Source organism: Capricornis sumatraensis, chromosome 14 (genome assembly GCF_032405125.1).
Source record: "Capricornis sumatraensis isolate serow.1 chromosome 14, serow.2, whole genome shotgun sequence".
In the NCBI taxonomy this organism is placed as follows: Eukaryota; Metazoa; Chordata; class Mammalia; order Artiodactyla; family Bovidae; genus Capricornis; species Capricornis sumatraensis.
Window position 1 is genome coordinate 79,290,466 of NC_091082.1, and position 15,134 is coordinate 79,305,599.

The 15,134-nt window shown below is 41.5% G+C and overlaps 2 protein-coding genes across 4 annotated transcripts in view; both read right to left on the reverse strand.

Annotated features, from left to right (window-relative positions):
- TRAF5 (TNF receptor associated factor 5) overlaps positions 1–620 on the reverse strand; it is a 44,438-nt gene extending 43,818 nt beyond the window's left edge. Inside the window, exon 1 of the mRNA XM_068986516.1 lies at positions 610–620. The gene's annotated coding sequence lies outside the window, so the exon portion shown is untranslated. The remainder of the gene's footprint in view (positions 1–609) is intronic.
- An 11,318-nt stretch (positions 621–11,938) lies between these two features.
- The window catches only part of RCOR3 (REST corepressor 3), a 52,580-nt gene continuing 49,384 nt past the window's right edge, over positions 11,939–15,134 (reverse strand). For 2 of the 3 annotated variants that reach the window (XM_068985605.1, XM_068985606.1), the window contains exon 12: positions 11,939–14,790. In XM_068985605.1, coding sequence (XP_068841706.1) covers positions 14,446–14,790 — 345 coding nt within the window. In that variant the 3' untranslated portion in view covers positions 11,939–14,445. The remainder of the gene's footprint in view (positions 14,791–15,134) is intronic. The other variant, XM_068985607.1, reaches the window with a different exon arrangement.

Below are 15,134 nucleotides of genomic sequence, written 5' to 3' on the forward strand. Positions count from 1 at the left end.
GCCCAATCGAACGGCTCCCCTGAGGTTCCATGCATGCCAGTATTTAAGCTTCATTCTAAAATATTCTGGCTGGAAGGTCCTGCAAAAGTGGAAAGAGGGGATGCCTCACGGCGCGATGGGCGAAGACAAGGGTTTGCAGGCACGCGTGCCAGGCACGCCTAAAGTCCTTCCCCGGCCCGCGCACCCCGACCTGCCTCTGGTCCGCGGAGTGGACACCCTCGCCCTGGAGGCGCTCCCCAGCTCGGGACCCCCAGTCTCCATCCTCGGAATACCCCTTCTCTGCTCAGAAAACTCGTTCCGGGCCGCGGAACCCAACCGCCCCCCACCCAATACACACCGCACCCACTCGCCCGCATCAGGGGCCACCTGCCCCGCCGGCTTCTCCCGACCCGGGGTCCGGGCCCCTGGGCCTCCTCGCGTGCACTCCCCGCGGCCGTCGGACACTCGCCGGGCGCGAGCGGGGGACGGGCGGCCGGGCCGGGCTGCGGGGAGGCAGCTGCCGGACTCCTGCCGCCGACGTGTTTTCGGTTTCAAAGTCATCGCGACGCGCTGAGAAGCGGTGCTCGGTGTGCTCCCTCAGGCCCCACGCGGCGACCCACCGGGACTCACCTGGGCTCGGCGCGCGGGCGCTCGGAGGACGCCTGGCTGCTCCAAGGCAGCGGCTGCGAAGCACGGGCTCGGCTCTCTGCTGCGGGGCCCCGCCCTCCGAGGAAGGGGGGCGGGCCCGGGCCCCGGAGAGGCGGGGCCTGGGGGGCCCAGGAGCGAGCGCGGGCGGGGGCGCCGGGCCCCCAAGGAGGGCGGACCGCAGGCAGGTGCTGGGCGGGATGCTGAGAGACTGGTAGAAAACCGGCCAGTTGGAGACCTAGCCGACCCTCCCTCGAATCTTGAGTGTCTACAAGGAAGTCATCTCTGATTTCCCTGGCTGCATTTGAACTGTACTCGTCTTACCCTTCAATCAGGGACAACTAGGCTCAACCAGTCCTTTCATATTTTGACGCAGTGGCAACCCACTCCAGTACTCTTGCCTGGAGAATTCCATGGACGGAGGAGCCCGGTTCGCTACAGCCCATGGGGTCGCAAAGAGTCGGACACGACTGACTTCTCTTTCCGTTCCCTTGCTGAAAGTGTGTTAGTCGCTCAGTCGTGTCCCACTCTTTGGGACCCCACAGACTTTAGCCTGCCAGGCTCCTCTGTCCGTGGGATTTTCCAGGCAAGAATACTGGAGTGGGTTGCCATTCCCTTCTCCAAGGGAAGCTTCCCAGCCTAGGGATCAAACCCGGGTCTCCTGCACTGCAGGCTGATTCTTTAACATCTCAGCCACCAGAGGTCTGGTTCAAATCAAGCCCTCCTCGCCTTCCTTTACAACAGGACCAATTTGCCAGTCCCCTCCTTGCTGGCCCAGCAATCCCTTAGAGTTGTAGGGCTTGCCATTGTACCTAGGACTCTCCAGACGTCTCCTGTGATCTTAGAAACCTTGTGAAGTAGGCCTGGGCATGCCCATGTTACACATGACCCATCCGATGCCGGAGAGGCGACATGAGGTGATATGCCCGCGGTGTAACACCCAGCAAGCGCCAGAGCTTCCTCCCGAGTCCCGTCTCCCTACTCCCCAGTGTCAGACTCTTTCTTACACCACTTCTCTCCCTGAGTATATGTTCTAACTGATACTTGTATTCCACAGAAATCTCCTCTGTGAAGGTTGATGGAGCATGAAGATCATGGATTTTAGAATATAATGGGCCCAAATTCCAATTCTAGTTCCTTCACTTTCAGTTAGGCAACCTTGGGAAATTTACTCAACTGCCTGGGCTTCAATTACTCATCAAAGAGGGTTAATAATAACAGGCCCCATTCAGATATGCACAGGAGCAGAAAACACACAGGAGAGAGGTGAAAGTTGTAGTCAGGGGGAAGGGGAGGGGACACCGCTGCACTGAAGACCATGTGTGGAGTCCAGAGGAGCAGCCAGGCTCCCTGCCAGCCTGTCCTTATCTGATTGCTTCTTTTTCAACAAGAGCCAGAAATCCAGATTCAAACCTTTTGGTTGGCAAGTCAGATTAACGATTTCATGGAGAGATAGGGCCTGTGGTCATCTTCACTTATGCCTGCCTTCACGCACCTCCTTTCTCATGGTCCACCCTTCACCCCCACACTCCCCAGGATGCTTACAAATCAATATGCTTTTGTAAGCTTATATCTCCTTTCACTGGCTAAAAACACAGTGTCTTGAATGCATATATGCGGGTATGCTCAGGGCCCTGGTACTGTTACTAAATATGATTCAATTGTCTCCCTCCATCCCTCTTGCCCATCAATGGAATAAAGCAGCCTATTTGTCTCAAGAATGATATCCAAGCTTTAAATATGATGAGATCAGACTCTGGGATAGAAAGTGAATCTTTTAGTGGTGGGAAGGGGAGTCCACATAACTCCAGGGCTGGGAGTCTCTGTGGGAAGATAGAGGAATTTCAGATAGGTGGTAGTCAAAACTCAAGGACATGTTCCCACTTCCCCTTGTTGATCACATAGCCCTGGGCAAGGTGTCTGGGAGAAGAGAGAAAACCAATCCTGGGACCTAGCTGATGAAGGAGACATTATCTCTCCCTCAAGGACCTTGAAGATGGATGGGAAGGAAAGGACATAAATACACACGAAATAGTAGAAACACACTTAAACATTAGAAGATGATAGGCTCATATTGTTTTATTATAGACCAGGTACTGTGCTCAGTATTTTATCTATATTTACCCATTTAATCATCAGCCCTATTTTACAGTTTGAAAAGCTCATCTCTTGAACACTTAGCCCCAAATTGTAAAATTCTTAGTTTTGGGGGAGGTGGGGTTTGAATATGGGGAGTCTGGTTCTTGTGGGCTTTTGGCACAGATGGTAAAGAATCCATCTGCAATGCAGGAGACCTGGGTTCAATCCCTGGGTTGGGAAGATCTCCTGACAAAGAGAATGGCTACCCACTCCAGTATTCTGGCCTGGAGAATTCCATGGACAGAGAAGCCAGATAGGGTTGCAGTCGGACATGACTGAGTGACTTTCACTTCACTTCAGTCACTACAACACATTGCCCCTCAAAAAACTGGTTGATGTGACATCAGACAAAACAGCTGAGGAGATGAATTTTAGCGGGTTTAGTGTTCTCAAAATATTTGCAGTATTCTAAACAGAATCCAGTTTTCAAGCTAAATTCATCTACAAAAATTAGGGCAGGATTGGACTATACACTAAATTTTTGCACAGAAGGGACAAACTTTTAGTCTGGGTAGGTTCTAAACACCCTAAGATTACTTCCCGACTTCAGACCTGGCCTTCAGCTGTTTAATTTGCCGGGTAAATTGGTAAGGATATGGAATGGCAGCCTTGGCAGTCAGCGGAATGAGGATGGAGTGGAGAGGGCGCCACCTGCTGGAATGATGGATGGATGCATTATTTTCCTCGGGCTGCCCCTTTCTGCAGAGGGATCAATATTGTGGGTTAGTTAGAGTAGGGTAAAATGTCATATCTTCTATCATGGAGAGATCGCTAAGATAAGATAAGGAGGAAAAATCCTGTCCTTGGGCCATATATTGCACGTCTGACATCGTTTGCAAGTTACAATGGAAAGTTCTTGCCAGCAACAGAACCACATGTGGAAAGCGAGATACAGACAGCAGCAAAACACCTCCCAGGCAAAAAGCAAAACCTCAGTGTCCTGGGCACACAGAATGCTTCCCTGCTCTTGAAACAAGTCCTGCCTTGAGAAAATAAGTGAATGCAGGCCTGTGGATCTTCTGTATTTAATTTCTTGATCCAGTGATACGTGGTCCCTTTGCTTTCATCAAATAGCCTTTACCCACTGACTCTGCTTGTCAGTGTGCTGACCACCACAGGGAGAGAGGCAGGGAGTGCTGGGGGCAGGGGCTTCAACCAGGACTGGAGAATTCCATGGACAGAGAAGCCGGATAGGGTTGCAGTCGGACGTGACTGAGTGACTCTCACTTCACTTCAGTGTCTGACTCTCTGCAACGCCATGGACTGCAGCTCGCCAGGCTTCTCTGTCCATGGGATTTCCCAGGCAACAATTTTTAATTGTTTTAAAAAACTCCTTTCCCAGATGTACATCTGTTGTCTGGATGTATCACAGTTTGTTTATTCATTCACTTACTGAAAGAACGTCTTGGTTGCTCCCTGATAGCTCAGTTGGTAAAGAATCTGCCTGCAATGCAGAAGACCCCAATTCAATTCCTGGGTCGGGAAGATCTGCTGGAGAAGTCAGCAGAAGACAGGCTACCCACGCCAGTATTCTTGGGCTTTTCTTGTGGCTCAGCTGGTAAAGAATCCGCCCACCATGCAGGAGACCTGGGTTCGATCCCTGGGTTGGGAAGATCCTCCCAGAAATGATTTGATTTCCCAGTCCTGATGGTTGCTCCCAGGTTTGGGCAATTATGAATAAAAGCCGCTATAAAAATTCACGTGTGGATTTTGGCATGAATGCACATCTAAATACACGCCTCCAGCAGCTGCTCTTTTGGCTTAGTAGCTCAAAAAAGGCCTGTACTTCTTTTGCTCTACTTGCTTCACTGAGTTCTCCTCTAGGTTCACCACCAACTTAAGGAAAACAGACTTAAACTGTACCTGTATGTTCTGTCTTTGTTCCGGGGGTCTCCACTCAGACCACACACTGACCCACTCCCCTCTCTGTTCTGTAGGAGAAATGAGATTTTTATTATTTTAAAATTAGGCCTGCTGTCTTCATCGCTGTTCTTGTTCACTGGTTAGCTGCTCGGTCGTGTCTGACTCTTTGCAACGCCATGGACTGCAGCTCGCCAGGCTTCTCTGTCCATGGGATTTCCCAGGCAAGAATACTGGAGTGGGTTGCCATTCCCTTCTCCAGTCTTCATCGTATGCTTGGCTAAATGTGGATTCTGTCCATTTTGACAGTTTCTTTAATAAGATTCACACATACAAATTCCCATCAGCGCTTAGAAAGACATTTTAATGTATTAACTCTGCCTAATCCCTGTAAGACATTAAACTATAGGTTTTAAGGTTATTATTTAACACTTAGGAAGTATGAAGAAAGATCAGGGGTTTGACTGGCATGATTTGGTTTTGTTAGACTTTGTAATAAGTTAGTAACAAGGAAGATTTTTTAAAAAAATATTTCTTCTTTCTGAGAATTGCGGCTACTCTATGTGAAGAGATTTTAAACAACACTTGTGTAAACCTTGTTGACCATATCCTCTGTTTTATAGAAAACAGGACAGAAGAATCAATAAGGAAAGGCAGAAGCTGAGGAAGGGGTTATCCTAGGAAAATCTGACAAAGTCAAATATCTTTAGCTCCAGCCACACCTCAGTATTATGTGACCTGCCCCCGTGTCCTGAGAAATCCCATGCGATCTTCTGTGGGCCCGATGGGGCCTCTCACTATGGAAGCACTGGGATCCCTGCACATACTTTTGTTTTGTACTGTCCTCATTTTTAAACAACTTTACTATTATATTTTCAATACCATTCACCCAGTCAATGAATTTCATTAGATGTATACAGTTATACAATCATAACCATCATGAAATTTTAGAACAAATCCATCACCCCTTGTATCCTCTTGGGGGGTCAGTCCCTGCTCCCAGCCCTGGACTAAGGCAAGAGCAATCTGCTTCCTGTTTCTATAGGTTTGTATTTTCCGGAAATTTTCTGCAAATAAATAGATTGCACTTTGTGTCAACTGGCATAATGTTTCTGAGGTTCATCCATTTTGTTGCATATATCAGTAGTTTTTTCATTTTAATCGCTGCATAGTATGCCATTGTAGAGATACACTACATTTTGTTTATCCATTCATCAACTGATTGATATTTGGATTATTTTCAACTTTGTGCTATTATAAATAATGATAAAGAAAAAAAGAATGCCACCATGAATATTTGAATACTAGTTTTTATGTGGACATAAATTTTCTTTCTCTTTAGGTAGACCTAGGAATAAAATTACTGGGTTGCATTGTACTTGTACATTTAATCTGTGGGAAATTGCCAAACAGTTTTGCAAAGTGGCTTATCACTGCAGCATATTACATTTCTAACAGCTATGTAGAGGGAGTTCCAGTTTCTCCACATCCGTGACAACAGTTGATATCATCAGTCTTTTTAATGAGCCCTTCTTGTGGGTGTTATATGTACCTCGTGGCTTTACCTTGCATTTCCCGTGACGAACGACATCTTTGCAGGTGTTCATTTGCCATTTGCCTATCTTCTTTGGCAAATGTCTATTCAAATCTTCTGCCTCTTATTTTTTGTTCTCTTATTATTGACTTGTAAGAGTTATTATTGTCTAGTTCCGAGTTCATATGTATTCTAGGTACAAATCTTTTAAACTTTTTATTTTGTAAGTATTTTCCCATGGTCAAACGACTTCCCTTTTTAATTTCTTAGTTGCATCCTTTGAAAAGATCTTTTAAAATCTTGAAGAATCCAGTTTGTCAGTTTTTTTTTTCTGTTATAGATCATGCTTTTGGTTACATATTTTCTCCTAAAAGTTTATAGTTTTAGGCTATACACTCTGGCATATAATCCGTTTCAAGTTAATTTTTGTGTGCAACTTTTTTTTTCTTTCCATACAGATATTCTACCCTTTCTGCCATTGAATCACCCTGGCACTTTCACTGAAAATTAACTGATCAAACATTTGTGAGTGATTTCTGGACTCTACTCTGTTCCACTGACCTATATTTCCATCGTTACACCAATTTCACATTGTCTTCGTTACTGTAACTTTGTAACAAGTATGGAAATCAATTAGGGTTAAGTCACTCCGTTTTTTTCTTCTTTTTCAAAAATTTTTTGGCTAGTCCAAGTTCCAGGTTGCCACTTCGTTTTGTAAATAAAGTTTTATTGACATATGGCAATACCTGTCCATTGTGCATTTTCTATGACTGTTTTTGAACTACATTGGTAAAGATGAACAGTTGCAACAAGGATAGTGGAGACTGAAAAGCCTAAAATATTTACTGTCTGACCATTTAGAGAAAAAGTTTCCTGGCTCCTGGCTTAGCTCCTTGCATTACTATATAAATTTTGGAATTAGGTTATTAATTTGTACAAAACAAGTCTACTACAATTTTGATAGGGATTGGGTTGAAGATATGTCAATTTGAGAAGAATGGCCACCTTAACAATATTAAGTCTTCCAATTCATGAATATGGTATGTGGTTCCCCCTCCTATTTATTTAGATCTTCTCTAATTTTACTCAGGACTACTTAATGTACTTCAGTGAACAGGTTGTTCCCATTTGTGGTAAAATTTATTCTTAGATATTCTTTTTAATCAGTTCAGTTCAGTTGCTCAGTCGTGTCTGACTCTTTGTAACCCCATGGACTGCAGCATGCCAGGTCTCCCTGTTTTTAGTACTATTGTAAATAAAATTGTTTTCTTAATTCTATTTTCATTCATTGCTAGTACATAAAAATATAACTGATTTTATATTAATCTTGTATCTTGTGACCTTCTTGAATTCATTAGTCTTTAAGTGCTTTAGAGGTTTATTAGTATGTCATCTACATGTCAGAGAAGGCAATGGCACCTCACTCCAGTATTCTTGCCTGGAGAATCCCATGGACGGAGGAGCCTGGTAGGCTGCAGTCCACGGGGTCACAAAGAGTTGGACACGACTGAGCGACTTCGCTTTCACTTTTCACTTTCATGCACTGGAGAAGGAAATAGCAACCCACTCCAGTGTTCTTGCCTGGGGAATCCCAAGGACGGCAGAGCCTGGTGGGCTGCCGTCTATGGGGTCGCACAGAGTTGGACACAACTGAAGTGACTTAGCAGCAGCAGCAGCATCTACATGTCATCATGTCATCTACAAATAAAGACAATTTTTGTTCTGCCTTTCCAATCTGTAAGCCTTTATTTTTATTGCCTTATTGAATTAGCTTGACAGTAAAATGTTTATTAGAAATGATGAGAGCAGTCATCCTTAGCAGATTCCAATCCTAGGGTAAAGCATTCAGTTAAGTGTGCTATTGCTTACAGGCTTCTTGTGGATTTTTTTTTTTAAATCAGGTTGAGAAGTTCTCTTGTATTTCTAGTTCTTTGGGAGTTTTTATCATGATTAGGTGTTGGATTTGTCAAATGTCTTTTCTGTGTCCATTGTTATGATCATTTACCTTTTCCCTTTATTAATATAATGTATTACAATGATTCTCAACTGAGAGGTTTGCTCCCAGAGAGACATTTGGTAATGGCTGGAGACATTCTGGCGGCTTCCCAGGGGGTGCTAGTAGTAAAGAACCTGCCTGCCAGTGCTGGAGATGTAAGAGGCGTGGGTTCTATCCCTGGGTCAGGAAGACCCACTGGAGGAGGACATGGCAGCCCACTCTCGTATTCTTGCCTGGAGAATCCCATGGACAGAGGAGCCTGGCGGGCTACGGTCCACAGGGTCACACAGAGTCAGACAAGACTGAAGCGACTGAGCAGGAGCATTGTGGCGTTTTCTGCCTTACCACAATTTTCTTCTTGATCTAATGCATTTTCTGTCTGAAGGACTTTTTATTTTGTTGATCTTTTCAAGAAGCAAGTACTGGTTTCAGGGATTTTTTTTTTCTATTATTTTCCTGGTATCTCTTTAACTATGATTTTTATTTCCTCTTTTGTTATATATACCCTTTTCTTTCTAGCTTTAAAAGAAGAAACTGTAATGATTGATTTTTTCTTCCTGTATAATATAAACATTTAAAGTTATCAACTTCCTTCTAGGCACAACTTTGCTGTAGCCAATGATTTTTATATAGTTTTTACTCACATTCAAGATATCTCCTAATTTCTCTTGTAACTTATTTTCTGACCCATAACTTATTTAAAAATGAGTTAATTTCCACAGATTTAAGATTTTCCAATTTCTGTTGGTGATTCCCAGTTCCATTGTACCTAGAGAACATATTCTGGATAATTTGAACACTTTTTCATTTATTAAAACTTATTTATGGCACACAATATGGTCTGTTCTTGGAAATATTTCATGTGTACATGAACAGAATGTTTATTCTGCTGCTGCTGGGTGGAATATTCTATAAATTTCAATTTCATAAAAGTGGTTGATAGTGTTGTTCAAATCATCTATATTCTTACTCATTTTTGGGTTTTCCTGTTCAACCATCTCTTCAGAGATGGGTACTGAAATTACTGACTTTAATGGCAGATTTGCCTTTTTCTTCTTGCAGTTCTATCGGGGATCCTCCTGATGAATTGGCATTTTTATCATTATTCAGTGAACATCTCTATCTTTGACAATGTTCTTTGCTTTGAAGTCTGACATTTAGTTACTCCAACTATAATCGTAAAGATGGTGTATCTTTGTCCATTGTATTAGTTTCTATTGCTGCACAGAAACAGTTTGTCTGGTAGCTCAGATGGTGAAGAATCTGCCTGCAATTTGCGAGACCCAGGTTCGATCCCTGGGTCGGAAAGATCCCCTGGAGGATGTGGCAACCCACTCCAGTATTCTTGCCTGGAGAATTCCATAGACAAAGGAGCCTGACAGGCTACAGGCCAGGGGATCGAAGAGTCGGACACAACTGAAGTGACTTAGCGTGTGCACACGCGCGCACACACACACAGCTGCATAAAAAAATTACCCCCAAAGTTAGCAGCTCACAACACTTTACAGTGTTGTCACAGTTTCTGTTAAGAAATTTAGACACAGCTTAGCTGAGTTCTCTGCTTCAAGGCCTCTCACAGACTGCAACCAAGGTGTTGGCTGAATTCTAGTCATCCCAAGATCCAACTGGGGAAGGATCCACTTTTAACCAGACATAATTGTTGGCAGGGTTCAGTTCCTGGCAGATTGTTATTCTGAGAGTCTGTTTTGTGCCGTCTATTGGCACCGGGCTTGCTTCAGATCCTTGCCCCAAGGGCCTCTCCAACATGGAAGCTTGCTCCATTGAAGCATGCAGGCAGAGAAGTCTAACATGGAAGTCCCCATTTTTCAGCCTAACCATCACTTCTGTTGTATTCTGTTGGTCGGAAGTTAAGTCACTAAGTCTGGTCCACACTAAGTCCAGCCCAGTTATAATGACATGAACACCAGGAAGCATGAATCCTTGGAGTCTGCTCTGTATATCTGTCTTGAATTTGAGGTATTTACAGATCCTTTTGGGAATGTCAGTGTTTTCCTGCTCTTTTGCCTTTGTGGAGCTGAGAGGTTCTTTTATTCTGTGAGATTTTGGTCTCCATCTGCTGGTGGCACCTTCTCTTGCTTCCTGACACTGGTCATTTCACCAAAATTTAGGGAAGAAAATAACTAAACTGAGGCACAGAGAGATGAAGTAACTTTCAGTGGAGTTGGAAAAAATGTCACCATACTAGAGGGACAACTCTTTTTATATGTAAGTGACAAATCCCTCAACGATCCTGACTGTTTTCAAATTCTCTTTTGGAAAGGCATAGCTTGTGAACTGAAACAGTCTTGAGAATAAAGGCCTTTTTAAAAGTCAAATTCTGCCAATTATGAAAACTGCTCTGGACAGTGATAGATACCTTGTATTGTGGTATCATTCAGGATTTTCTTAGTTACTGGTAGTTGTACCTTATCTATTTAAGTAAGATTAAGTTATATAGACTTTAAACCTTTCTTAAAATGATTCAGAAAAAAAAAAAAAGACATTATATAAAGCATTCTGAAGATTACCCTTTCTTTATGTCATTTACAGTGTGAAGACCACTCCTAGGTATCTTCACTTTACTTTCCAATATCTTTTCCTGAGCCTGCTCATTCAAATTCCAGCTTTAGGATTGTACAGTTTCGATCATCACTTAACAAAGATCCATTCCCTATCAATATCCTACTTTAAATCGGGCAACGACAGTTTGCAAACATCTCAATCCAACACTAATTTCTGATCTTCATTGTTTCTCCCTTAAGTGTTCTGAAAACATCAAAAGGGAAGATAATGCTACATGGCCTTTTAGACACAGCCCCAGTGGCTCAGGGGTAAAGAGTCCACCTGCAATGCAATGCAGGAGGAGCCACAGGAGACATGGGTTTGACCCCTGGGTTGGGAAGATCCCCTGAAGGAGGGCACAGCAGCCCACTCCAGTATTCTTGCCTGGAGAATCCTATGGACAGAGGAGCCTGGCGGGCTACAGTCCACAGGGTTGCTAAGAGTCAGACAGGACTGAAGCGACTTAGCATGCATACATACAGAAGCACTCCTGTTAATGTTTACCCTCAAACCACAGTTACTAAAGTTTATTGTTGCTGAACATCCCTTCACTAAGGCAGCTAATCAAGATTTAAGTTGGTGAGGGTTACATGGACCTACTTTTTCTCTGAGAGCAGAGATGTACTACCACAAACATAAAAAAATGAGGTAGTTTCTTGTAGACATTATATAATATAGCATGGTTTCACAAACTTTTCTTTCTGTATTCACTTACTCTGTAATCTTTGAATGATGTTATCTATAATGAATGTCAAAGTTAAAAAATACACATTTTCTTCTGTTTCCTAGAATCAGAATGTATTTGTCGTTTATTTTGGGAAAGAACAAAGAGAGAGAGAGATCCTCCTTTGAGTTCTAACTCAGATTATTCTTTTTGAGATGCTGCCACCCCAGTGTTAAAGTGATCAGCAGTTAGTAATATTCATGGATAATATTCTTTTCATAGGAGGAAGAAACATTAAAAGAATACAATGTGTTTAATAACTAAACCTGGTACTTTAACCAAAGTACTTGTGAGATTCTTAATACAGCTGAAGATCACTACTGTCGGGTTTTTTTTTTTGCTTGTTCTCTACATCTATTCCTAAAAAGAATGCAGGCCTATATTAAGACAAAATTTGACATTCTTTCATTTTTATTTTACATTATATTTTACTCACTTTATTGTAAGATTATTCAGAAAACGTTTCAATAGTAACCTATCTTTACCTCCATCAATATTACACTGGAATTAACTCATATAGAAAAAATATTTTTTCATGAATATTAACAGATGTGTCAACAGCATGATTCATTTTTAATAGGTAATGAAAAAAATACTTGGGCGTAGATTTTTTTAAACTGATAAAACTTGAAATTAATGAAATTGGTCATTAAAAGATTTTTTAGGTTTTGCTTTTTTTTTTTTTTTATAAAAATCAGTATTTAGAATTTCACAGTGAAGAGGTCCTAAATTTCTCATACAACATGAAATTATATAAAAATAGAAGACATAGACATCTTTAACTCTTTAATCCTTTGATTAAGCAGCAAGCATATCACTCTTCCAGGCCAAACACTGCTTAAACAAAAAAGAAAAATAATGACGTGCAAAATATTTACAAAATATGCAAAGCACACAATAAAGACATCTCACTATATACATGTGTCATATTACTAATGAAGCTAAGATTTTCTACTGTGTGCTCTAGTGTACGGAAATAAAATCACAGCACACCCCTCAGATACAGCACCTTTGCTCATGGTTGGGATAGAACGGATTTTAAATGAACCACAATATACTCAACAGCTGGACAGATGCTGGTGCTGACCAACTTGACTCACATATCCCACACACCGTATACTGAAGGTCTACTGACAAGAGACAAGACAATAGAAGCTGTACATATGCACATATGCGAGACAATCTAAATACTTCTAAAAATGCTTTAGATATTTTCCTTTAAGATATATAACTGTCCCCATGGCTATTAAAGTAAAAATAAGTATAAATTCTTGAATATTAAGAATTTTAAATCAAGATGATCCAGTGAGAAAGAACACATCCTGAAAAAAGTTTTTAGGTTATGTTAGAACTTAAGGTCCTTATGGAAATAAATGGTCTGAACTTCAAAAGGAAAACCAATTAAAGGATGTAAGTCAATAGCTCTTTAACACTTTATAGCCAAAGGTAGGGACTATTTTTCTAATATCTGGAGAATATATGACATCTCAAAAATAAACTAGGGCCTCCGATGTTGACCATTTTGTGAAATAGCTCTAAATGTGAGACTGTGAATGTGCAAACATTTATCTTTAGTTCCACTAGTATAGCAATCTAAGCAATCTGTCCCTTTGCACAGGCAGGTCATGATTCCAATATGAAATCATTGTATCAAAAATATTAGTAATACATTGTTGAAATACTATCACTTGTAAAATATTCTTTGTAGGTGCTTAATGATTCTGTGTTGAATTGAGAAGACCTGAAATTTTTGTTTCTTTATAAAAAGGGTCTCAGCACTTTAACAGCACGACTGTGACAATATACTGATGTATCTTTGGATAACACAGAACAAATCCTTAAATTTATTTTATGAAATAATAATGATTTAACCCTAAACCAAACCCATGAGTACAGGTTGGCTGCAAGGAATACACAAATGTATCCAAATAGTACAATAGAGATTGATCAAGAAAACATCTTTTATATTAAATGCAGACCATATTAATAAGTATGAGGGCAATTTAAAGTTCAGAACACAAAAAGGGTATTGTAAATAAATGCTTCCAGAACCACTATTTTCACATAACTGACAAAATATAATTCTCTTCTAAAGTCCCCAAATGGAGGCAACTACTAGTTAAAAGCAGATAGCATTTAGAAACATTAAAAAAAAAAAGCATTAACTCCATTTTTAAGGAACTTAAAGACACTGTACTTTAACAAATGAAGTCCTGATTGTATGTAAAATAATTATTCCCATCCTCTTACTACTGAAAGATGGCAAGTCAATGACCTTTAAGCAAGGACTTTGCACTAGGACCCTAAACTGTATGTTAAAGGGTTAGTAGGTTCAGTACATTCTTTGTGGTTTCATATAATTGCTTTGCAATTGATAAAATTGCTTTCTTTTAAAGGAATATATTTAAATTCCTTTAGAAAAAAAAGCAAGTCTTTGAAAAAAGGGATATGCAGCTATAATTGCTTAAATATGCATTAAATGAACATATGTCAAAATCTGAAATGCAGGTTATCTATTCTTGCACTCCTAACATAGGAAAATGTTGTTAAAAATTAAATTAAAGAAAAAGAGAGAAATAGTTGAACATCCTTAACTTATGAAACTTAAGGAGTTTTCACAATTCCTAAGTCAATATTCCTGTACTAAGAGCCTTGACTATGAAGAGGCAGGAATATAAAGATTCTCAATAAAATAAATACAGTAAAAACAAAACAAAAAAACCTTGGTAAATAGAATACTTAATCTCTTTTCCTTTAACGAGATCATGTCGCTGAATGTATACTCTAGAAAGGAGGCTAACTGTAGGCCTTCTGTTGTGTTTAACATTTTAGTTGCGTGAACTAAAAAATTCCTTACACATCCACTTACGAGAGCCCACTGGCCACAGAATTAGTTTGCAGCCTCAGTATCTAGAAGGATTCTTCTTCCCTCTTTTGCATCAACAGTCAGACGAGCACTGGTGTGGTGACGGGTGAAAAGTTTCTGCAGCTCTGTCCAATCTAACTTTAGTGCAGCGAGGACTGTGAGTCTGTCTGAATTCCGATAAGTGACGGTGGCTGTTGGCCGCCAACCGCGGACAACACTGGCCTTGGATTTAGACGGGGAGGCATGGAATTAGCGGGGCGAATGAGAGGTGGCGGAGGCTGATTTAAAGTTGGCCGGGGCTGGATGAACCGAGCCTGCTGCTGGAGTGGAGGAGGCTGCCGGTGAAGAGCCGGGGCAGCAGGCAGTGTTGGACGAAGAAGTGGTGGTGGCTGGTTCAGAGCGGCCACGGGGGCTGTTGGTGTTGGAGTGGATGACGGGGCAGGAGGTGATGGACCCAGAGTCCGAGGAGCCTGTGGGGTCTGTGCCTAGAGATGAGGAAACAAAAGTAAACGTATGAGATGACAGTTCCTAATGGACGTCAGTACAATATAGTTTGGGCTGTCACAGGAAAAACAAAACAAATCAAAACAAAACAAAAACATACACCAGTGTTTTTTGGAAGCACAAGCTTCTTTTATTTTAAACAAAACAAACCAAAAAAAGCAACGAAGCTACCAAACAGGCATCTTTATTAGTAAACAGCTTAACACTGGAAATAAAAATAAATTTATGAAAGAACAATACACTCTCCATTCTTCTAGGATCAGAACTTGGCGTGTCATTATGACTCAAGAGTCACGAGAGAGGCACCACTGAGTAAGTGTATTGT